The following is a 25,590-nucleotide window of genomic DNA, read 5'->3' as shown; positions in this document are numbered from 1 at the left end:
TCCCCGAAGGACCCGGGAGCGGGGGACGATTTAAAACATCTTAATCACAGCTAGTCTTCTTTATAACGGACGTGATCCAAAAAAAAACAGCCCTGCGGCTCCCCACTCCCCCGCCCCCCACCCTGCGCCCCCAACAGTCTCCATCCACACGTGCGCACCGCTGCGTCTGGAGCGCACTAGGGCCCCGGATCCGAACCCAGGTCGTAAATCTCCGCGGGCAGGTAGCCGGGAGTCCGGGAGCCTTCCAGCCTGGAGGAAAGTGATCTCAAATGTCTGCGAGGCGGGGGCCAGCGGGGGCACCCAGGCCCGGTCGTGGGGCATCGGCACTTCGCGCCGCGCCGCGGTGACCAAGCGAGGCCCCCGCGCTGCCGCCTCCGCGCGTCTGGAAGGAGGCTCTGCCGACCCCGCGCGGACAGCAGCGCGCGGCGCTCCCCCGGCTCATTTGAGCGAGGATCAGGCATTTTTATGGCTTGCTTTTGATACATGAGCCGTAAATCACACGGATATTTATTTCGTTTCGATTTCTCAGTTTATCTAAATGGAGCGGCTCTTCCTGTCGTTCCTCTTATCGCTCTCGTTTTCCAAGCACAAGCGCTCACTGCACGACTTCCTGGTCAACCGGCTGAAGATAGAACTAGAGGAAATACTTTCCAGATGGTTAATGGATGCTTCGCCTCTCTCTGCAGGATTCTTCTAGGGATGCAGAGGAAGGGTGTAGATAAAGCGTCTTGTCATTCGATACCTCCTCCGGGTACAAACGGAGCCCTTCTCTGCTTTCCTCCCGCTTGGTCTTTGGATGGTCCTATTGTTTCTGTCTACATTTTGCTGACTCCTACAAACCCATCAGCAGAACTGTTTCTCTTAAAACCGAGATCCAGACGAGGGTGACTGCGTCCATTTGGTAGAAATGAGGGAGGAGATGAGCAGGGGAACATCATGTTCTAGTGATCATGAAGAACTACTGATCTTACCGCAATACTGCCAGGGACAGGAGAGGGGGCAGTAACACTTGTCCTGCAATAAAGAAGGCTGAGCACCGGAAGAATTGATGCTTTCCAACTGTGGTGCTGGAGGAGACTCTTGAGAGTCCCTTGAACCGAAAGGAGATCCAACCAGTACATCCTAAAGGAAATCAATCCTGAATATTCATTGGAAGGACTGATTCTGAAGCTGAAGCTCCAATATTTTGGCCACCTGATGTGAAGAGCCAACACATTGGAAAAGTCCCTGATGCTGAGAAAGACTGACGGCAGGAGAAGGGGGCGACAGAGGACAAAATGGTTAGATGGTATCACTGACTCAAGGGGCATGAGTTTGAACACACTCTGGGAGATAGTGAAGGCACCTGGCATGCTGCAGTCCATGGAATCGCAAAGAATCGAACATGACTGCAAAACTGAGCAACAGCAGCGTAGGTTTAAGCCTTGAAAATATTCACACCCAGGAGTGTGCAGGCTACCCAGGGATGAAGAGGACCCTGGTCACGGAGGCAGTCCATATATGTGCAAGGGTTTAACTCCCAGGATGTTAAGGAAGTATGTCAGTTCATTTAATTATTCGAGTGACTGGGAATAAACTGCAGGACCGGCCTCCTGGGCGTGTTCCCTGCCCATGGCTCAGGGCCCCATGCTGGAAACGCTCCCCACTTGGTTTAATTCTCCGATGCCACCAGCTTGAAATCTCTCGTGGTCTCGCACCTGGCACCGGATTCCACAAAGGACAGAGCCGGTCCTCCCACCTAGCAGACCAACTTCTGTTTCAACACCATTTTCTGAAATCTTTCGGAATCGTACTAGAGCGTTTCTTCTTTTAGTAAATCAATTACACATCACCCTTGAGTTTGGAGCACAACTCCATTTATTTTCTTTTTAATGTTACTTATTGTTTGTTTGTTATATACATTTATTTATCTTTAATTGTTTTACAATATTGTGTTGGTTCCTGCCACACAGCAACACGAATCAGTCACAGGCAGAGGCATGTCCCCTCCCTCTTGAACCGCCTTCCTGTCTCCCACGCCATCCCTCCCCTCTAGGTGGTCATGGAGCGCCTGCTTTGAGCTCCCTGCATCACACAGCAAATTCCCATGACTACTCACTTTACGTTTGGTGACGTCTGTTTCCATGGTGCTCTCAAGTCGTCCCACCCTGTCCTTCCCTCGCTGTGTCCACAAGCCTGTCCTTTCTAGCTGTCTCTTTTCAGATCATGGATTTCTCTGGTGACATGACAGTGGCGATGAAGAATATAGGAGACTTGGTACAGTTATCCTCTCCTGTTTTCTTTCCACTTATGGGATGAGCATCAGCTTTGCCAAACTTCAAAACCCTTGCGGACACGTGAAGCCACAGGGAGGGGAGCTTTGCAGAGCCCGCGCCCCCCAGGTGCTGCACTTCCTGCTGCTGTTCTTTTGGGGCTGAGCTGACTCTGTCAGGGAACCTGGCGCTACATAGGGTTCACGCCCACAGACGCCGCCTCCTGAGGGGCCCTTCCTCTTCTTGAGAAACCTTGTCCTCCCACCGCTGCACCCCCACTGAAAAGGCATCTAGCTGTCTCCTTTTAACCAGAGAAACCAAAAACGTTAGGCCATCTCTGTACTTGACGGTCTTTGGAGAACCATTCGGTGTGAAGTGTGAAGTTGCCAGTGCAGGGCTGAGCATCGTGACTTGACTAGGTGACTGCGTCATCACCTAGATGTGACAGTGTCTCAGTGTAAACGGGGGTGTCTTACTGTATCTCCCCCAAGAAAGATGTGGCTGAACCAAAACAAGGAAGTTAAGAGTACATTCAGTCTCATAAAGGTGTTTGTCACAATGCATCCGTAATGAAAACCATCATAGTGACGTTTGTTACAATGTATCCATAATGAAAACCAAGTTACAAATACGGACAGACTGGTCCTAATCAAGGCTGACTTGACTTGTTTCCTCATCACTGAAATATTAAAATGGAAAAATCATTGCAGAAGTGGAGCTACAGAAGTGAGCTAACGATTTAGATCTGGAGTCACCGTTTCACACCAGAAATCTTCCTTATGTGCTTCTGTAAAAATATTTTGGGTGTTTTTTGGGGGGGCCTCCTTATTTGTCTTGCTTACTTGTTTTGTTTTGGTGCATGTTTGTGTGTCAGTATATGTGTGTGAGTATTTTGTTGTTTTGTATATCTATCCATGTGAACAAAGGCAGAAAGGCACTTTGGAAATACTTTTATATTTCAGAGAACTTACTTACAAAGGTTAAATAGTACCTGTAATGATCATAATAGTTTTATTATTCTGGTCCTGAGACCTCAATATGATGAACTAAAATTCACCAAGTGTCCTAATAATACACATGATAGCATATGCTTCAAATATGTTGGAATAAAAATGAAAATGAAGCCTACGAATAGATAAATGGAATACCCGGATGATAGATGGAAAGGTAGATAGATAGGCGGCAATTAGAAAGACAGGCAGGCTGTTGTTCAGATGGTGAGTCACATCCGACTCTTTGTGACCCCATGGACTGAAGCACGCCAGGCTTCCCTGTCCTTCACTCTCTCAGAGCTTGCTCAAACTCATGTCTATCGATTCAGTGATGCCATCCAACCATCTCATTCTGTGTCACTCCCTTCTCCTCCTGCCCTCAATCTTTCTCAACATAGGTAGGTAGATCTATAGATAAATAGAATCAGTTTAGTCGCTCAGTCATGTCCAACTCTTTGCGACCCATGGACTGCAGCACACCAGGCCTCCCTGTCCATCACCAACTCCCGGAGTCCACCCAAACTCATGTCCATCAAGTCGGTGATGCCATCCAGCCATCTCATCTTCTGTTGTCCCCTTCTCCTCCTGCCCCCAATCCCTCCCAGCATCAGGGTCTTTTCCAGTGAGTCAACTCTTCGCATGAGGTGGCCAAAGTATTGGAGTTTCAGCTTCAACATCAGTCCTTCCAATGAACACCCAGGACTGATCTCCTTTAGGATGGACTGGTTGGATCTCATTGCAGCCCAAGGGACTCTTAAGAGTCTTCTCCAACACCACAGTTCAAAAGCATCAATTATTCGGTGCTCAGCTTTCTTCACAATCCAACTCTCACATCCATACATGACTACTGGAAAAACCACAGCCTTAACTAGACGGACCTTTGTTGGCAAAGTAATGTCTCTGCTTTTTTATATGCTATCTAGGTTGGTCATAACTTTCCTTCCAAGGAGTAAGCGTCTTTTAATTTCATGGCTGCAGTCACCATCTGCAGTGATTTTGGAGCCCCCCAAAAAATAAAGTCTGACACTGTGTCCAATGTTTCCCCATCTATTTGCCATGAAGTGATGGGACTAGATGCCATGATCTTAGTTTTCTGAATGTTGAGCTTTAAGCCAACTTTTTCAGTCTCCTCTTTCACCTTCATCAAGAGGCTCTTTAGTTCATCTTCACTTTCTGCCACAAGGGTGGTGTCATCTGCATATTGATGTCATCTGGTTATTGATATTAATAGAATAGACTTTACTAAAACTCTATAGGTACATATGTATATTCACTGCAAGTGTCCTAGTCAGGTCTTCTGGAAATATTTGTTGAAAACTGAAGCTTCACTCAGAGTCACATCTTTCTGAGAGGAGAACTCAGTATGTTGTTTTTTAAGTAAGGTTAGACACCATTGTTTCACTGTCTGATCCGTGAATTACTTATAATGATTGTGGTTTTGCATTTCTAAATTTATTGAGGCTTCAGGGTGAATTTTTTGTTATTTCAGATGTTACTACATTGAGATCAAAGAAAGAGTTAAAAAGTATGTCATTTTTAGCATTTCCAAGATTTCCGTTCTGCCTTAGGCATGGGAGTTTTTACAAATATTTTCTGTGGGAATGAAGGAATGTGTGTTTTGTGTTGTATTAGGGTTATTTATATGACAGATCAGGCTTCTTCTTTATCCAAATATGTTCCATCTAGTATGTCTGTTTCTGAGAGAAACACTTTAAAATTTCACATTAGGATTGTTTATTTTTCTGTTTCTGCTGTTAATTTTGCTTTATAGTTAACATTAAAATTCTACTTTATGTTGTTAGGTAGGGGTCTAGTTTTGGCATGAATTGTTCTTTATATTGAACAATAGCCATGCTTATTCCTCATACTGCTTTTTCCCAATATTCCTAATATCGCTTTAGTAGATGATCTTTTTTTTTTTTTTTCATTGACATTATGGCACTAGGCTACATTTACTTGTTTTTGGCCTGCCTTACATTTCTTCATTCTCTGTATTTTTAAATAGCTCTGTTATTAGGTTTCTGTTCACCTTGAATAATTTTCTGTTGGCTTTTGAATTTATCAAATCAAGCGGATCTTTTACGTACAAGCTTAGCTTGTCTACATGAGATGTGGCTGCTCGTGTATTATTAATAAATCTAGGTCAGGATTTAGGATTTGAATCTTCCATCATCTATGCGTCTGATGGCTTCACGCCTGTTCTCTTCTCTAATGAATGTGTACAATTCTCTTTCTACTCTTTTATGGCCTCTACTGTAGAAAATCCTACCTTCTCTCTTTTTTTCACACCACTGCTTTTTGATATAGATAAATAACACAGGCAGCCATATAAATTAGTGTAACTTTAAAAACATCTTCAGGTTGCCCACACACGATTATTACGAAGCTCTCCGAAATAAGGGATTTCTAGACAAAGCTAAGTGTGCTGTGGCCGCGCTCACACTGGGGTGGAGCCCCTTGCGGTCGGTCATGCAGTGCTGCTCGGGTTCTCTGGGTGCATTCTCCGAGGAGGGCGAGGAGGCAGACAAAAGACAGCTGTGGGAAGCGGGGGGTCCACGCATGCACCACCTGGGAGGCAGGGCCTCTCGCCTCCTGCACCCCGAGTGTTGGTAAAGTTTAGGAAGGTTTGGATCATCAGCACCACGTGAGCATGTCCGGTGGGGGCGGGCGGTGAGCAAAGACCTGGGATTTCCAGAGAGGGGAGAGAGCAGAGCAGGTGAGGATGGGCCCGTCCCTGGTGAATCTCGCTGTAAAGGACAGAAGGAGCTGCACCTGGAAATGGCCACGAAGCCAAGGGGCGGCTGCCTCCCACCTTTCCGTGGGAGAGCTGGTGCACTGAGCCTGCGCAGCTTTGGGAATGACCAGGGAGGGACACAGAGCAGCTGTGAGGGTGGGGCCTCAGCAGGAGCAGGGACACACCCAGGCAACTGGTGGCTGGAAGCTGAGAAAGCTCCTGCCACATTGCTTTTGTTTTTCCAGTGGGGGAAAAAAAAAAAAGCTAAGCGTTTCTGTTACTGACCTCAGGTCTGGCTGCTTGCTGCTTGAAAGCCAATACTCCAGAGACAAGTATCGGTACAAAGGAAAGTTCGCTTTATTCAGGAGGCCGGCAACCTGGGAAGAAGGTGGACTCATGTCCAAAGGCCAACGCCCCACTGCCGGTCACAGGGAAGAGCTTAAAAGGGGGCATTTCGGGGATGCACAGGAGGAAGGGGGCTTCATGCCGTGCAGTACAGTCGGCTCTTAACAGTTACCTTGGAAGTTGGTCACCTGTGATCTGATCAGTGTCATCTTGGTTGTTTTAAGTACAGTTAGTCTTCAGTTCTTGGGGTGGTTTGTTCCCAGTTCTTGGGATCGTGCAAGATAGAGCAGCTGATGTCATGGCTACAGTCTGATCATCATGTAGGTAACTCCTTCCACTGGGTGGGGATTTTGGCATCTACACAGCAGCTCAAAGTATATGATCCAAAATATAATCCAGCCCTGAGGAGGAACTAAAGGTCCTCGACTTTGTTTAATGGTTAAACTATTATCAATATGATTTTGTCTTTTTTGGTCTTTCTTTGCTTCAGGATTTTTGTCACTTCTCTGATGAGATTTACTCTTGGGCTAAGCTTTTCCTGCAAGCAAGAGTCAGGTAGAGGAGGTGGGGCATCTGTCCTGGGAAGGGCCCGCAGGGTCCTGCTCCGTTACACTACCTGGGAGTCAGGAAAGCAGCCTGCTGCCTTGAAGGGAAGGAGAAGGTGAGATGGGCAGTGCCCTGGACAGCCATATGAGTCAGGTGGGCACTTCCCTGAGTGCCCACTTGGGTCTGCAGGTCCTACAGTGAGCCTGATCACACAGGTCATGGGTACAGGTATGGTGGTCAGAGTTAAACAAGAATTAGGATAAAAAGAAAAAAAAATCCAAGAAGGTGAAAGCATTAGTTACTCAGTCGTGTCCAAACTCTTTGCAACCTCATGGACTACAGCCCGCCAGGCTCCTCTGCCTATGGAATTCTCCAGGCAAGAATACTGGAGTGGGCTGCCATGCCCTCCTCCAGGGGATCTTCCCCACCCAGGGATCAAATCTGCTTCTCTTGAGTCTCCTGCATTGGCAGACAGGTTCTTTACCTCTAGCACCACCTGGGAAGCCCTTAGGAAGCCTGTCTCCTTATTTTGTTTTAATGTATGAGAAGTCCAAGGCCATAGCATCAGACAGATCCCTGAACCTTCTCTTCAGAGGTAACATGCAACCTACCCTGCTATCCCAGATTCAGAAGTCAGCATGAACCTGGGAAGGGCAGGAGGGGATGTGGCCTTTATTTCTTCCCTAAAGATGAGCCCATAAGTCCGAACTGAGCAGCTCAAGGGGGAGGGCAGGGGAGGGAGTGGAAGAAGGCAAAGGTGGCATCTCCCTGTAGCCCTTCTGAGGGCTGCACCCCTCCATCCCCTTAAAAAGTCTGCACTCTAGGCTAGCAGGATCTCAGCTTCACATCTGTCTCCATAGCAACCTCTGCAGAGGGTGGGCTTCTGACTCATAGAGGCCCCATACGGTTCTTTAAGGTTTCAGACCAAACTTAAAAGATGATACCACATGGTAAAGTGGAGAAGGAAATGGCAACCCACTCCAGTATTCTTGCCTGGAGAATCCCAGGGACAGAGAGCCTGGTGGGCTGCAGTCTATGGGGTTGCACAGAGTCAGACACAACTGAATCAACTTAGCAGCAGCAGCAGCAAAGTGTGACATGGCACTTTTCTGCTCCCTGAAAAGCTACCTGAGTTATTTTGGAAGAAAAATTCTTTTTTTTCCCCTCCATTATAATCCTCCTTTTTGCCTGCCTTCCTCACCCCACCCCACCTCACCCCCACCACCTTAAAAATACTTTCAGTAAATTAAAAAGAAAAAAAAAATCACCGAACTTCTAGGACTAGGAAAATTGAGCAAATGAGTATAGTGAACTCATGTAACCTTGAAAGAGCTTTAGCTTAAGAGGGCAGCCAAACTAATTGACTAGAATTAGATACAGGAGTTTAATCGTTTATTTTGCTGTTCACATTAGACTTTTCTTAGTTTTGATGGACTTTTGATGTCTTGTCATTCCAAAGTCATCTACAAGCCACATGGTTTTGCCAAGCATATTCACCAGCTGTGGTGACTTTATAACATTAAAGTCTCAGAAAAAAAGGAGATATATTCATTAATTTTAGCATGTGGCTATAAGATATTGTGACAAGTAGGAATATCATCATTGAATCTTAGATTATTTTTCATCTTATTTTGACAGTGTTCCTGCTTCAGCAGTCCCTATTTTATTTATAGTTTCTAATAAATATTACTTATGATTCATTGCATTTTAAAGACATGCATAATTTTTAAACAGTATTCCCAGAGCCAAAGAGATCCTCATATATATTTGTTTAGGTAAACTACATTTTTCAATTAAAATACCCCTTTCCAGACAGGACCTCATTTCAACAAAGAAATGGTGTTGCAGGATGAAATAGCACCACATGGCAGAATGAAAGATTCTGCGTCCAGCCTGGTTTCCGTGTTAGAACCAACAGGTTCCGTGTTAGTTCAGGGCCAAAGACCTAGAAGAGGACAAATTCTTAATATGCTTTGATTGTGGTCACTAGGGATGTAATTGTCATAAAGACTGCAGTCTCCTAGAAAGTTTAGATTTGTCTGGATCCCACACAACACAGGAAAACACACACGTGTCCCCCCTCCTGCCTCCAGCCGCCATGTGATAGCAGCCTTCTTTTATCCCTATGTCAAACAGAATTCCAACTACTGGGATTCTTAATTGTTTTCATGCGTTTATGACATCTAACAATAAAAAAAACTGAAGAGAAGAATTCACTTAAATTCTCAAAATTTGCACTAAACCTTGGTTTTTGTTTCTTATACGCATTATTTTAATTGATTTTTTAAAGGCTCACTCTGAGAGGCCGCACTCTCTGCCCCACACGCGCAGCCCCACTGACCAGGAGGAACAAGTCCATTACCTTGGCTCTCTCTTCTGTGGTCTGTCCCAGTATTTCTCAGTACTGTGGGTAGTCATCATTTTCCTTTGTGTGGGCTTGGAGACCACCCTTTGATCCGCCACAGGGGAGCCTGCAGCTCTGCAGCATCATTTTGTGTGACTTTCACATCACTAAGCTCTCTCTTCATACCAAATTCATTTACCTCCATCCTTCCAGTAAGGTTATATCCCATTGGTATTCATTGTTGACATTGTTATTTATTATTCTCTCTTAAGCAGAACATCCTGATTCTGTATCCTTTTGTATATAAAATTGTATTTTCTAAAAGTTAATGATTGCATGAATTTTTTTTTTTTTACATAAACCCTTAAAAAAATTCACGTTTGTGAACTTATTTAACCAATACATGTTGAGTGTCTGCTCTATGCCGGGCACTCAGCATTTATCAATGGGATAAAGGTCCAAGTCTTGAGAAGCTCAGTGGGGAAGAGACAGTCAATAATAAACATAGTGTATTTTTGAAACAATGGCATGTTTAGAAGGTGATAAGAACCATGGATATAAAGGGAAAAATAGAGCAAGGCAGAGGAGATTGGCGCCATGGGAGCAGAAGGGTCAGGGTGTCAGGCAGACCTCAGCGAGCAAGTGTGGACAGGGTTTATAGGAGGGGAGGCTGTCCCAGGTCTGTCCCATGCTTCTCGCTTGGTTAAACGTGCCAGCGAGTCTCTTCCCCCTGGGGACCTCATCCTGGGGCCTGGGCACTGGGGGAACCAGTGCCACCTTCTCTGTTCCAGCCCATCATCCTGAACACCCCTTCTTTCTCTGCCATGTGGATCCCACTGCTTCTTGATTGCCAGGCCATTGTCTGTCTCCGTTGGCTGACACTGTATTTAGGAAACAGCCTCTTTCTCCTGTCTGAGAAAGTGTTGGGGGGGGGCGGGGCGCGGTTGAACTTTCTGAGGCTTCAGGGATGACAGAGTTTGAGAGGAGGATTCAGGGGTGGAGGTCATGCTCACTTGGAGTTTTATGGCCATGACATCACCTCTTCCGTCCCCGCACCTGCTGAGAAGTCTGCTACTATTTGGATTCTCAGTCTTTTACTTGGAAACGGGGTATTTTTTTTTTTTTTAATGTTTACCTCTCCTTTTGTAAAATCGCAGGGTTCTTTTGTTTATTCCCAACTTTCTCATCTGCTTTCATGTTGTCGTATCTTCATTTGTTTGTTGAGCCCACATGGGCCCTGTCGGTTTAGGGGGAAAAATGGGTTTAATCACCTCCCCCTTCATTCTGCACATTCTTGCCTTCTGAACTCTTGATGCATTAGACTTGGATTATAATGTGCTCGTTTTCTTTTTAAATGCCCGTCTCTTTCTCTTTTTGTTCTATGAGATGTTTAAGGTTTACCTTTGAAGTTTTCTGCTGTAGACTGTTTTTCTTGTTGTTAAGTACCTGACACACACTTTTTTTTCTTTTTTTTTTTTTTTGATTCTTCCCTCTGTATTAAGACATGCTGCTTCTTTCTTTTCTCTTTGAAAATTCTAAAAAAAGAAAAAAATATATATTGCTGCCCTTCTGTTATTTTTATTTTTCTCTCTCTTCATGTCCCGCTTCCCTCTCCCTCCCTCTGCCCCTGCGCCACACCCCCTTACCCACAGGTCCTACGCCCTCTGTATTGCTCTCCTCTAACAGTCAGTCGTGTGGTGGGGGTTTCTCTTTCCGTTTTGTGCTGGCGTCTCCCTCCGATGCCTCGCAATCCTCTGTCCCGCCATCAAGATGCTCATTAGACAATCTCCAGGCTGAGACAGGGTTCTTCAGCAGGTCTGTCCCTTGCCAGAGTTTCCCCCGGAATCATCTATTTCTCCAGTGGGTCCCGTTATCAGATGCATGTGTATCAGGAGCGGACCAGCCCCTGTGCAGCACAGCAGAGACGGGCCCCGGGGCCGGGGGTCTCAGAGCCTCCCATTCTAACAGCCCCCGGGTTCTCCCACATCAGCCTCTGCAGGGAAATCTCCTTCCTGGCCTTCACTAGCAGCGGGGGAGGCAACAGGGGTGAACACGCGGACTTGATCCACCACGTCTCACCACAGGCATGTGTTTGCTGTCGTTAGATTGACAGCTAAACAGCCGTGAGATAACGAAATGGGCACAGCGCTGTGCTATTAGCGGTGGTAAGTTGAAGCAAGGCAACGGAAATATGGAGGAAAATTATTGGAAATTTTTACACATGCCTGTGGTTACCTGGTGGCTCAGATGGTAAAGCATCTGCCTGCAATGCGGGAGACCTGGGTTCAATCCCTGGGTCAGGAAGATCCCCTGGAGAAGGAAATGGCAACCCACTCCAGTATTCTTGCCTGGAAAATCCCATGGATGGAGGAGCCTGGTAGGCTATAGTCCATGGGGTCACAAAGGGTCAGACACGACTGAGCGACTTCACTTCACATGGTTAAATCAGTTCTCTATTGAGAAGAAAAGAAAGTAAGTTATTCCTACAGTGATCAGCACAGCCCAAATGACCTAGATGGTCCTGACTTCAAAAGTCCCTTGTCTGGGGAGCCCTCTCAGTTCCAGACCAACCAGAGCAGCTGGTCACTCTGCCCTCTCCCCCAACTGTGTGACTTGTAAGAGTTGAATCATGGTAGAAAATGCCTCTTCTAAATGCTTGTAACCAGTGGTGTTCACCGCTACATCACTTTCCAAAGAGGAGTAGAAATGCCCAAGGAACCCAGGTGCAGTGTCACTGAGGGGATGTTAGTGGTTGGGGGGTTGTGTGGGGCCCCCAGAGCTGAGGCTGGAAGGCTCCTCTCTATCCCATCTGATTTCCCAGTGTTGATGTTACTATCCTTACAGGAGTTGACCTCAATTATATAAGCTTCAGGCCCCACCAAACCTAGATCTCCCCAGTGATGGTGATGATGATAATGATAAAATCATACTACCTGGCAAGAGTCTAGTGCTCACTGAAGTGAGGGATTAAGTCATCAATCCCCAGAATAGCCTCAGTTATTATCTGGATACTGTTACCAACCCCGGGGTTTAGATGTGCAGAACTGAGGCAGATGGGCTTTGGAGAGTATACCCAAAAGAATGATCAAGAAAGCACTTCAGCCAACCAGACAGCTGTTGTACGTGAGTCAGTGTGAAACTGTATGCACAACTCCTTGTCTTCACTGGTTTTCTGTGTGTGTGTGTGTGTGTGTGTGTGTGACATAGAAATTAGAAGTCCCATAGGTTCCAGTTTGCCCAGAGCAGTTCCAGTTCGTCCAGTTACCCAGTTCCTGCTGTCCTACTATAAGTAACGGTGCTCTTTTACCCTCCAGAGTGTCCTAGTTTGGATGATAAACTATTTGGTTGATCAGCATGTAACCCTTGCTCTGTAGATAATCATTTGGGAATATTTGTTGTAGGACCTTGTCAGACACATTTCTTACAACGGTCACATATTTTTAAATTAATATGCAATGAAGTTTGTGTTTTCAGTAAAATCTTATTCATACAGCAGAGAAAGTTTTTTGTACTTTCAGTTCAGTCCAGTCGCTCAGTCACGTCCAACTCTTTTTGTGACCCCATGGACTGCAGCACGCCAGGCTTCCCTGTCCATCACCAACTCCCGGAGCTGGCTCAAACTCATGTCCATCCAGTCAGTGATGCCATCCAGACATCTGGTCCTCTGTCGTCCCCTTCTCCTCCTGCCCTCAATCTTTCTCAGCATCAGGGTCTTTTGCAATGAGTCACTTCTTCGCATCAGGTGGCCCAAGCATTGGAGCTTCAGCATCAGTCCTTCCGAGGAATATTCAGGACTGGAATGACCCACAGATCCTACTCCCTCTGAATAGGATGAAAGTGAAAGCATCAATTCTTCGGCACTCAGCTTTCTTTATAGTCCAACTCTCACCCCATGTCTCACACCAGTGGCATGCGACGATGTGTATCCGTGGCTGTAACTGCTTGACCGGCTCTAGTGCTGGGCCCTGTTTCACTGGTTTATCCTCCTGGGCCAGAATCTCACTGTGTGATGCCTGTAGCGTTTCACAAACCAGTTGTCTTTCTTAAAACTTTCCTGTTTCTTCTTCTATCCTTTCTTCCAGGTGAATTCATGTTGTCAAGCTAAGGAATATAAAAGAATTCTTTTGACATTTCAACTGAGGTTATTTTCCATTACTAGGTTACTTTAGACCTAATTACTTGATAATTGAAATCTTGAAAATATAGAAGCTACCTATCAGAAAGCAAGGTTTTTTTCCTTCATCATTCCATTTAGTCATTGGGTTCTTCAAGAATAGTTCATAGATTTATTTCCATAAGTAAATATATTTTATTTTCCTGAATATTTCATAATTTTATGCCATTATATTTTACTTAGTTATTCTTTCCTACAATAAAATAGTGACTTTGTAACGTGACACTAAAATTTTATATTTTTTAATTTTTCAGTAGTAAACATATTTTAATATTATATTAATAAACTAACGGTGATAGTGCTGACTTCCTTTTCCACTGTTTATACCCATTGTTCACCACCACTCCCACTTTAATTTCAATGGCGTATGCTTTCTGAATAATACTAAAATATGTCCTTTCTTTTTTCTTGATCCCTATTGGTCTGAATCCACATTTTTACAAGTAAGCACTGGTTCTTCACTTGATAAAAGCTGTCCATTGCATTTCTGTTTGTTTGTCTTTTGGAAACTCCACTTGTTTCTGTTCTCTCAGGAGATACTGAATTTTGGCCAGTGCCTTTTCTTCCTGACATAGCAGTTTTGTGGCAGACATGGAGGGGTTTAAGAAAAGAAGCTGACGAATCCGTTTTATGAAGTTTGTGAGATTCTGCACGCAGCACATGGCAGAGCTGACTTCCTATCCCCACCCCACCTCCAAGGAAGCCCGGAGGACATGGTCACCGTAGGATTTATAGCCATAGTGTCTCGGTGACTATCCCTTGGATCAAGAATATTGGCCGTGTCTACACACACAGGTCTGTGGGCTTTACAGGCAAAAGATGGAAACTCTCAGGGACCAAGGGACCACACTGTACGAGTGTCGACTGAAGTTCTGAGGGTTTATGGAAGTGTCAGCCCCCAAGTCGCTGGAGGACGCTTGAACTAGGATGCATTTTCATCATTCAAGCAAGTGAACACTTGTGATGTTAAATTTGTGAGGGAAAGAAAAACACATCTCATTCTCCAGCCTGAGATTAATGAGGCCTGGGACCCCTGCTCTCCTCTCGTGATCCCTGCACTCCCATCATTCACTCCAGCCATCGCTGTGTATGCTTTAATTGTACAGACTTCTTTGTGATTTTCATACATTTCATAACATTAGTCTGTGATTTCATTTGTGTGCTGCTTCTAATAGATAAAATCTTGTAATTATTTCATCTGTTTGCTTCCTATTTTTATTTAATGTTTCTCTACTGTTGAAAGTGAAAGTCTCTCAGCCATGTCCAACTCTTTGTGAGCCCTTGGACTATACAGTCCATGGAATTCTCCAGACCAGAATACTGGAGTGGGTGGCCTTTCCCTTCTCCAGGGGATCTTCCCAACCCAGGGATCGAACCCAGGTGTCCTGCACTGTGGGCGGATTCTTTACCAGCTGAGCCACAAGGGAAGTTACTTTTCTAATTTTTGACTTATGGCCTTTTCACCCCTCTTTTTATTTAGGAAACATACAATATATTTCTCAGTCTACTTTAGATGCCTGTACTGTTTAAAATCATATACTTAGGCTGTTCTTTTTTGATTTATCAACTTCACAAAGCTATATATATATATATAATTCTATATATATATAGAAGTATATAAATCTATATAATTAAACCCTATTTGGAAAAATAAGATGATTAGAACATTTCTACTTCTTTCATTCTCTGCTATTCACACTTCAGTTCAGGCTTTAATCTTTGTTATAATTGCTTGCAGGTTTCTCATTTCCATTTGGCTTTAGTGTTATTTTTTTATATCATGCACCTCTATCACTTCAATAATTAAAGAATGTTAATTCTGTGTTACAATTGTGACCACAGTTGTTTAAGTGAAACTGTTTAAATGGATCCAGTGGCAACTCATTGGAAGAAACCCTGATGCTGGGAAAGATTGAAGGCAGGAGGAGAAGGGGATGACGAAGGATGAAATGGTTGGATGGCATCACCAACTCAATGGAGATGAGTTGGAGCAAACTCAGAGATAATGGATGACAGGGAAGCCTGGCGTGCCACTGCCCATGGGGACACAAAGACCCGGACACGACTTAACAACTGAACAATGAACAAAGTGGCCTCACCAGTCTTTTCTTATACAATAGCTTTCTCATTCTTGAGTTTAACAGTTTAAATGTTTTCCTGGTCAGCAGGAGTGTGTCTTAAGAGAGTTTTCAATTAGGATAATTAAATCATGAATTTCCTTTTAAAAAAGTGCGTGCTCAGTCATGTCCGACTCTTTACAACCCCATTGACTGTAACCCACCAGGTTCCTCTGTTCATGGAATTTACCAGGCCAGAACACTGGAGTGAGTTGCATTTCCTACCCTGTGGGATCTTCCTGAGCCAGGGACTGAACCCACATCTATTGTATCTCCTGCATTGGCAGGTGTATCTTTACCAACTGTGCCACCTAGGAAGCCAAATTCCTTACCCATCTGGGAGCTTCCTCCTGTTGCTTCTCTCCTAGCTGCCTTTCATATCCTTCTGTCATCTTACCTCTTCCTTGCTTCTAAGTTCCCTGACAGTGTAACTCTATTTTGTAAAATTGTTTTTGATGAGCAAATCTTCTTTCAGAATACTTCATTTTCTTTTTTTGTTTTGTTTTCTGAATGCTGTGTATCTCTTCTACACGTGCATTTGATGGAAAGAAGGTTGTCTGCAATCTTCACCTAGGTTCCGTACAAAGTTCCTTTTTCTCAGCTCATTTCTGACCAAGGAATTAGCATCAAAGTCCTTTACATCCCCAAATGGAGCTGACCTCCTTCTGCCTGGCCTTGTTCCTGTGGTGTACTTTTCCCAAGTGCTTTATGGAGCAAATATGGATGATGTGTAACATGAGTAATCCCTCTATTTTGATTCTTTTCATATGTTCACAACTTCTCAGCCATTTATTTGCTTTGGAGAAAAGGAATCTCTTATGCTACCTCACTTGCACTGTCTTTCCCAAAATCTCCACTATGATTTTTTTAATTAACCAAAAAAGGTTTCAGGGAAATGTGCCTTTTTATCAAGTTTTCAAAGAGTGTTCATACTCATCAAATGGCTGGTTGGCCTACCTGTGGTTATCAAAGTCATTAACTCAAAATCCAGTCTATTGATTGATAATAGAACCTGCCTGCCAGGGCAAGAGACAGAAGAGGTTAGTTCCTTCCCTGGTGAAGGGCGTGGCAGCCCACTCCCGTATTCTTGCCTGGAGACTCCCATGGACAGGGAGCCTGGCAGGCTATCGTCCATGGGTTTGTGAAAAGTCAGACACCACTGAGTGACTGAGCAGGCACACCACGTAAGATGATGTTACTGTCCTGATTGCAGCAAAGATGTTTGTGAAGGGTTTCTCCAGAATGGGTGGGCCTTCCTGGTGGCTCAGATAGTAAAGAATCTGCCTGCAATGTGGGAGACCTGAGTTCGATCCCTGGGTTGGGAAGATCCCCTGGCAAAGGGAAAGGCTACCCACTCCAGTATTCTGGCCTGGAGAATTCCATGGACTGTATAGTCCATGGGGTCTCAAAGAGTCAGACACGACTGAGCGACTTTCACTTCTCTTCTTCTCCAGAATGGGTAGCTAACCACACTGTCACCTGTGTTTGTGACATCCTTCCAGATGGCCTCAGAATCGCGGGTGTCAGTCACAACTCTGGAATCCTGGCTCCACCATGTGCCCCCACATATCCTCAACACATAAGCTAGTATTTCTGCACCTCAATTTCTCTTCTCTGAAATGGGCATGATAAGCACACCTGCAATATAAATTTGTTGTGAGAATTAAAGAGTTAACACAGCTAAAGCTCCTCATTGAATGCTAGCTATCGTAGACTTGGGTTCAACCCCTGGGCGGGGAAGATCCCCTGGAAGAGGAAATGGCAACCCACTCCAGTATTCTTGCCAGGAGAATCCCACAGTCAGAGGAGCCTGGCGGGCAGCAGTCCATGGGATCGCAAAGAGTCGGACACGACTTAGCGATTAAACCACCACCCCATTATCACTAGTACTGTCGGAACCCGGTAGACTAGAGGGATTTGGGCATTGGATTCATTAGCCCAGATCATCTGGCTATAGATTGTTCAGGACTTGGAAAATTTATTGGTTTCTCTAGGACAATGAAAACCTGCACAGCCTGTCCGATGTCACTCCACGCCTGTTCGATGGGGATGCACAGGGAGCCATACTGACCTCAGCACTTTTTGATGCCTTTACTTGCTGTTCCTCTGGAGGCCCTTTATTTAGTTCAAAGAAGCAAATTTTCCACTGATTTCCATCCTATGTCTGTGGACACTAAGGCAATTCTCTCATGGCTACTTGTGCAAATGTAGACCTTACATCATACGGGCAGTTAAAGAAAGACATCATCGTACTGTCTAAACTGCCCAGACATCGTTTCCATGTTCTGCATATGATATTTTGGAATAAATTATCATAAATGCTACACTGCTTGGCTGCTATCCCAATTTGAGTCATTTAAACCAGCCAAGTTAGAGAATGAAGTCTTTACATGTGGGGCTTCCCTTTGCCTCAACCTGTTGTAAGAATATTGAGCATATGAGAAAGCTTTTAAATATAAAGTAGAGCACCATTGAATTATTAGGCTCTTTTGCAGCACAGGCTGATCCAGCATGGCAACTGTCATACAGCAAACATCACTGAGTGTGATACCAGGGTAGTATGAATACATGCCTTTCACGCTGCTTCGGTCTTTGAGCATCAACATTTTTAAGAGCAGTAGATGAATACAGGGGCTTCCCTGGTGGCTCAGTGGTAAAGAATCCTCCTGCCAATGCAGAAGACATGGATTTAGTCCCTGGAGAAGGAAGTGGCAACCCACTCCAGCATTCTTGCCTGGGAAATCATGTGGACAGAGGAGCCTGGTGGGCTACAGTTCATGGGGTCATGAAAGAGTCAGACACAACTCATTGACTAAACAACAACAGATGAATATAACATTTACTACATGGATCCTCTGATAAGTTTTGTAATGTTTCATATGAAGCTTTAGATTAGGAAAGTGATTCCAAGGAATAAAGCAGCGTTTAACTAAATAATTACTAAGTAACTAAATAACCGGCACTGTTACCTAACTAAATATTCCCTAAAGTGTTACAACCTTTCAGTGTTTACAAATACATGAAACACAGCTGATGGGATGCAGTTCAACCAATGAGTACCTAAGACTTGGTAAGAAAATAAGAAATAAGTGATCTTCAGTGTCTTGAAGAAGAATGAATGCAACTTAAGAAGGTAGTTTCCTGGGGACAGGAGCCAGGAGGTTACATAAATATTGTTCTACATACTCTTACGTGTTCATTTCCTGGATCCGATTAATCTCCTTAAAGTACTGCGGTGAGAAGCCTGCTTCCTGCAGAGAATGGAATGGTTCCCGCCCTCCAGAGAAAGAAGACCCCAGCATCAAATGTTACCCACATGTTCTTCGCAGGCACTTAGCCTAATAGCTTCCCGTGGTCAGAAGACTCATCTTGGCATGGGGTGCCTTCACACCTGGACCTCAGTCTGGAAGCTGTTTGACAGCTTAACACATCAAACCTGGAGATTCTTTGAAATCACTGTAAAAAGTCAGACCCTGCCATCATTTTGTGGAAACCACAGTAAATATTCGTGTGTCTGCTATCATTTCTGTCCTTTACTGTTAAATTCTTTATCCCAAACCTCTATGTAGGTTTATGCTTCATATTCCCAAGTGTCAGTCAGTTGTCATTACTGCTTTCATAATTTTTTTTTAAGGAAGGAGTTGATATTACCAGTTTTGTGTAGCAGTGTGGTTCAGTGGTAAAGAATCTGCCTGCCAAGCAGGAGACGCAGGTTCAATCCCTCTTTCGGGAAGATCCCCTGGAGGAGGAAATGGCAACCTGCTCCAGTGTTCCTGCCTGGAGATTCCAGGACAGAGGAACCTGGCGGCCTACAACCCACAAAGAGTCAGACACAACTTAGAAACTAAACAGCAACCACCACCACCACTCAGGAAGCTCTGTGGCTCCGTCGTGGACTTGGGTTGTGTGAGCCTGTGACCGTGATGTTCTTACTGTTTCCTGCCACCTTCCAGCAAAGAGTGTGACTGAAACCCTGAGCAGGATACTGACACTGATTTCATCTACGGTGTCACTTTGACTGCAGATTTGCTCTGTGTGCAGTATGACTTCGATCTGCTTCTTTGGTTTCCCTCTTAAAACCCATTAGATTTATATCCATTCCTGGCAACTCTGGTACATAAAACCCTCTGATGACGGCCCTAAGTGACTGATCCGCCTTGGCCCAGACCCCTCCGGGCCCTCATCCCGGTCAAGGGCAGAATCCCTGGGAACTGAATGCCTGTGGTCAGGCTCAAACCATCCAGATGTGCTGGATGAGGCCACCTGGAAAGCATTCTCAGGAAACTGACTTGTATGTCTGCAGAAGATCATTGCAAAGTATTTATCTGGGAGTGAAGATCCAGCAAACCCTACAGCAAAAATACCAGAAAAGCCTGAAACTGTAGGAGTGATGCCATCATTTTAAAAATCCTCCTCATAAATGGAAGAAGCCACAGTGGGGACAGTTCAACTTCTGTATTAGAACAAGAAACTGACATGCCTTCCAAGGAAAACAGGGATCCGAAGAAAGTGAGTCTCTATGAAGTTCCTAGTGAATCTTCCATGGCTTAAATCACATTTTGCACCTTGAGAGATGAATTAAGCCTTCTCCTCTGGGAAGGTCATCCATTTTAAAAGAAAGAAAACTGAACCTAAGCCAGTTTTGAAATGTTTAAATTCCTTTTAGATGCATAGGCTTTCCCCTAGGACATCACTAAACAGGTTTTCCTGAGAGGCAGGAAGAGATATTTCAGATGTTGCAGAAAATCTGGATGTCGTGGTGACTGAGGAGAAAACTATTTGGAAACAGCATGGACCTAACTGAGTATTTGTGTTTTGTTGTTGCTCACTCACTCAGTCTTGTCTGACTCTGCAACCCCATGGACTGCAGCATGCCAGGCTTCCCTGTCCATCACCAACTCCCAAAACTTGCTCAAACTCATATCCATCGAGTCAGTGATGCCATCCAACCATCTGATCCTCTGTCACCCCCTTCTCCTCATGCCCTCAATCTTTCCCAGCATCAGGGACTTTTCCAGTAAGTCGGCTCTTCTCATCAGGTGACCAAAGGATCAGAGCTTCAGTTTCAGCATCAGTCCCTCCAATGCATATTCAGGGTTGATTTCCACTAGGATTGACTGGTTTGATCTCCTTATTGTCCAGCAGACTCTCGAGAGTCTTCTCTGGCACCACAGTTCGAAAACATCAATTCTTTGGCACTCAGCCTTCTTTAGGGTCCAGCTCTCACATCTGTACATGACTACTGGAGAAACCATAGCACTGATTCAATACTGAATAATTATGGATTTTTGAAAAAAGTGCTCTGGATGGTGATGATCCATAAAGTAGAAATACACAGCGTTTTACCTTGAACAGTGAATTCCACATTTACACATATGTGGAAGCAATACACATAAAATTTTTACCTACCCACTCAAGATTAATGCCCCTCCCCCCCGATATAGGCATTTATCCTGGGCTGGTTTAGAGCTAAGCCACACTGAACAACAGCCTCATTCTATTCCCCAGCTAAAAGGCCCACCTTGCAGAGGTCTGGATTCACTGAGCAGCAGAACTCAGGGCGGCTGAGGGCACGGCTCTCCCCCTGTTCCAACTGGCCCTGCTGCTTCCCGGCAGTGTGACCTTGACTGTCCAGAGCCTGAGGGACTCGCAGCCTGAGCTGCGTCCAGGCTCCACCGTCTCCGGGCCTTGGTTTCCTCATCTGTAAAATAAGAATTCTGATGACACCTCCCTGGGGTTGTTAGATGGATGGGTGTGTGAGTGGATTAATCCACACAAGCATTTGGAAGAGCACAGGGCACAAAGTGGGCATCGTGTAAGCATAGAAAGGGAGCCAGGGAGTGCCTCGCCTGCAGGCTGGACCCTGGGCTCAAACCCTGGCCCACACCGCTTGTGGGGCCTTCCCGAGCTCACCCCTGTCCTCCAGCAGCCGGAATGAGGACCAGCCCCCAGCTGGCGGGACCGCAGGACAGTCAGGAGTTCTTAGCTGTCTGGGTTCTCAGAGCCCAGCCTGGCCGTCCCTTCAGGGAGCCCACGATCTGCCCCCTGCCCCCGTGTACTGAAGCCATATGCCTTGCGTTTGATTCCCTGTCTTATTTGCGACTCTTTTTTGTTGGAACTTCAAGATCTATTGTATGCGGCTGCCTGTTCTTGTTGTCGCTGTTGTGTTGTTGACATCTGTCCCCCACGACGAGGCAGTGTGTCCACCCACTCCTCCCAGTAATCTGCTTTGGTTGCACTCAGGCTGGGTCTAAACCCTGACACGCTGACCTTATAGAGCCATCCCGATTGTTGTACAAATACCCAGCGCTTCCTGGTGTCTGCAGCTGTGTTCGGTCCACGCCTTCCTAAGTAGAATGGATAAGTCTGGGGCTGGCACACTGTGGCCCCAGGTCCACGTGCAGCCCACCTCCTGATTCTACAAATAAAGTTTTATTGGGACACTCCCTGCCCGTTCTCTTACGTCCTGCCTCTGGCTGCTTTCTCCCTGCCACAGCAAGGTGGAGGACTTGCAATCGTGTGGCCATCGGCCTAAAATACCTACTGTCTACTCTCTGGCCCTCTAGGGAAATGCTTGCCAACTCCTGGGCTAGATGAAAGCTTTTTTTTCTTTTCAGAAAAAGAGTGTCTGAATAGAAAATGTCATCTCTATTATCTGTCAGCCTTTTTTGGGAAAAAAATAAGCCTTCATGTTATTGTAGCAGCATAATCCATGCATGTGTGCTAAGTTGCTTCAGTTGTGTCCAATTCTTTGCGACCCTGTGGACTGTAGCCCACCAGGCTCCTCTGTCCAAGGGATTCTCCAGGCAAGAATGCTGGAGTGCATTGCCGTTTCCTTCTCCATGCATAATCCAAGTAGTTGAGAGAATCTGAACCCTTACAGGTTCAAGCCTCCTGTTGTGAGCTTGTGAGTGTCTCTTAGAGTGAGTTAAAGGGTGTATTTACACACACACCGCTCAGTGATTTGGGTAAACATTCCCTCATCCTTTCCCAATTAGGGAAAATGGCATATCTTCAGGATAGGAAAGTTTCTCTAAATCAACAAGGAAATCCCATGTGGAATCCACATATCTACATAACATGTAAGCTCTTGTTCATACAACTGGATTGTCCATAAATTGTATCATTTCCTCACCTGCTATCAAAATGTGTAAGTGTTGTGGACAACATAATGCCATTTTCTCTGGGCATGGTGGGAGAAGGAGTCTTTGTCCTTTGGGAATGTTCCTTAATAAGCTGTTGCCTGAAAGCAGGTCAAGAAACTGCAAGAGTCTGCTTATTCCCATAACTCAAAAACCTTTAGCATCGTCTCTTAGGGGTTCTCAAAGTATCTCATCATCTTTTCTTTTTGAAAGACAGGCTTTTTTTAACTTCTTTTTTTCTCTGTTGTTGTTGTTGTTTGGTCCCTAAGTCATGTCTGATTCTTTGTGACCCCGTGGACTGCAGCACGCCAGGCCTCCTTGTCCATCACCAACTCCCAGGGCTTACTTAAACCCATGCCCATTGAGTCAGTGATGCCATCCAACCATCTCATCCTCTGTCGTCCCCTTCTCCTCCCGCCTTCAGTCTTTCCCAGCATCAGGGTCTTTTGAAATGAGTCAGTTCTTCACATCAGGTGGCCAAAGTGTTGGAGCTTCAGCTTCAGCATCAGTCCTTCCAATGAACATTTAGGGCTGAGTTCCTTTCTTCTCCTTTTACCTTTATTCTTTCCTAGCATCAGGTTCTTTTCCAGGATCTTTTTTATTTTTTGGGAGGATAATTGCTTTACGATGTTGCACTGGTTTCAAGATGGATCTAAACCTTCACAGTGTAGAACCATGTTCCTTCACCAGCGACCAGCTATGTCTGCCCTGTGCTCAGGTGAGAAACACCTGGACAGATGGGAAAACCTGCCCAGGGCCTCTCCTGTGTCTCTAATTCAGCTGAGTATAGTTGAGATAGTTTCCATGTTTCCTTTCTCCAGATGTAAATAAATATGTTAGGTCACCATTGTTTTCCATATTCCCTCATTCTTCCCCCAGCACCATTTTTAGAATTTAGTTCTAAAGTTTCTCAATAATTCTTTTCTGAGTGGAGAATTACATACTTTCAGCAGCATGATCTCTTGAGCACATGATCTTTACCCATAATTAGAAAATCACTTAGAAGTAATGCAACAAAATTAATGGGCACGTCTTTGTGGGATTTTTTTTCACTTTTTAAAAATTCATATTTACTAGTTATGTCCTTATCAGCCCTTCATTGACTGTCAAAAAGTACATATGAAATACAGTTGATGCAGTAAGGAAACATGGCTTTCCTTCTTTGCTTGTATGTTGAGTAGATAGACGGGGAGGCTGTATTTATAGAGCCAGCTGGACTGCATGTGAATGACCTCACCCGCCAGGTGAGAGCTGAGGAGGAGGAGGAGAGGGAAGGTGGAGGATGGGGTGGAGAAGGAGTTTACCCTGCACTAGGATGGAGCTTAGTACCCTGCACCTAGTACTGGGAGCCTGGTACTCTAAACCTAGCACTCTGCACCTAGTACCATGCTCCTAGTACTGGGAGCCTGGTACTCTAAACCTAGTACCCTGAACCTAGTACTGGGAGCCTGGCATTCTGCATCTAGTACCCTATACCTAATGCTCTATGCCTTGTACCCTGCACCTAGTACCCTGCACCTAGTACTGGGAGCCTGGCATTCTGCATCTAGTACCCTATACCTAATACTCTAAGCCTTGTACCCTGCACCTAGTACTGGGAGCCTGGTACTCTAAACCTAGCACTCTGCACCTAGTACCCTGCACCTAGTACTAGGAGCCTAGTACTCTAAACCTAGTATCCTGTACCTACTACCCTGCACCTAGTACTGGGAGCCTGGCATTCTGCATCTAGTACCCTATACCTAATGCTCTACCCCTTGTACCCTGCACCTCATACTCTGCATCTAGTACTTTGCCAAGTCATAAGTATCTGAGGAAGAAGGCAAGGAGCCCAGTGATGCAGCAGGTTCACCTGGGTGGTGAACCACGTATCCCAGGAAACCGAACTGGAAAGGACTTTAGGTAGTGAAGGGGCCCATTCATGTTAGCACTGAAACTAACTTCCTGGTAGCAGATGGGAGGCTGGCTTTTATCACACCAAACCCAGGAGCAAGGAGGCCAATGCAGAGGCAATTCAAATGGGAAATGACAAAGATCTTATACTGGGCCAGGTTCTCAGAAAGACAGAATCAGTAGAGGGTGTGTGTGTGCCTGTGTGTGTGTGTGTGTGCCAGAGATTTTAAGAAATTGACCCATGTAATTGTGGAGGCTGGCAGGTCCAAAATCTGGAGACCCAGGGAAGGGTCAGTGCCATGGTTCAAGTTCAAAGGTTGTCTGCTGCTAGAATATTCTCTTCTTCTGGGGAACCTCAGTATTTTTCTATTAAGGACTTCAACTGATTGAGCGAGGTGCACCCACATTATGGGGGACAATTAACTTCACTTAGAACCTCCTGAGTTAAATGCTAACCTCATCTAAAAAAAAAAAAAAAAAAAAAAAAAAAAAACCTCCCCAGAAACACCTGGACTAATATTTGAGCAAATATCTGGGTACCATGACCCAGTCAAGTTGACACATAAAATGAACCACCATCGACCTGGATTTGATCAGAGGGGCTTCCCTTGTGGTGCTAATGGTAAATAACCCACCTGCCAATGCAGGAGATGTAAGAGATGTGGGTTTGATCCCTGGGTCAGGAAGATCCCCTGGAGGAGGGCATGGCAACCCACTCCAGTATTCTTGCCTGGAGAATCCCATGGACAGAGGAGCCTGGTGGGCTACAGTCCATGGTGTCACAAAGAGTCAGACACAACTGAAGTGACTTAGCACACATGCACGCACACTCAGGAAGGGCAGCTTTGCTGGGGAATCGGGAAATAGAATCCGTGATGGGGGGAGACATGGGAAGAGCTAAAGGACAGAAACCAAGAGGGGTTCCACCCCCTGGAATGGGCACACAGGGCAGAGGGGGCACAGTGGGGCAGTGGGGAATGCTGGCTCTGAGTTCCCTCACATGCCAGGTGGGCACGCCATGTGATGGAGATGCAGAGGTCTCTACAGGTGA

The 25,590-nt window shown here is 45.3% G+C and overlaps 1 protein-coding gene across 3 annotated transcripts in view; it reads left to right on the top strand.

Moving 5' to 3' along the window:
• Positions 1-25,590, top strand: part of ADAMTS16 (ADAM metallopeptidase with thrombospondin type 1 motif 16) — a 190,814-nt gene that overhangs the window by 145,496 nt on the left and 19,728 nt on the right. The window contains exon 19 of one of the 3 annotated variants that reach the window (XM_044932413.2): positions 687-1,132. The exons of the other annotated variants lie outside the window; for them this stretch is intronic. Coding sequence (XP_044788348.2) covers positions 687-888 — 202 coding nt within the window. The 3' untranslated portion in view covers positions 889-1,132. Of the gene's footprint in view, positions 1-686; positions 1,133-25,590 lie in introns of those variants that run through there. 3 annotated transcript variants of the gene reach the window in all.

Source organism: Bubalus bubalis, chromosome 19 (genome assembly GCF_019923935.1).
Source record: "Bubalus bubalis isolate 160015118507 breed Murrah chromosome 19, NDDB_SH_1, whole genome shotgun sequence".
NCBI classification, from domain to species: Eukaryota; Metazoa; Chordata; class Mammalia; order Artiodactyla; family Bovidae; genus Bubalus; species Bubalus bubalis.
Note: the sequence above shows the minus strand (reverse complement) of the source record. Positions and strands in the feature narration are given on the sequence as shown.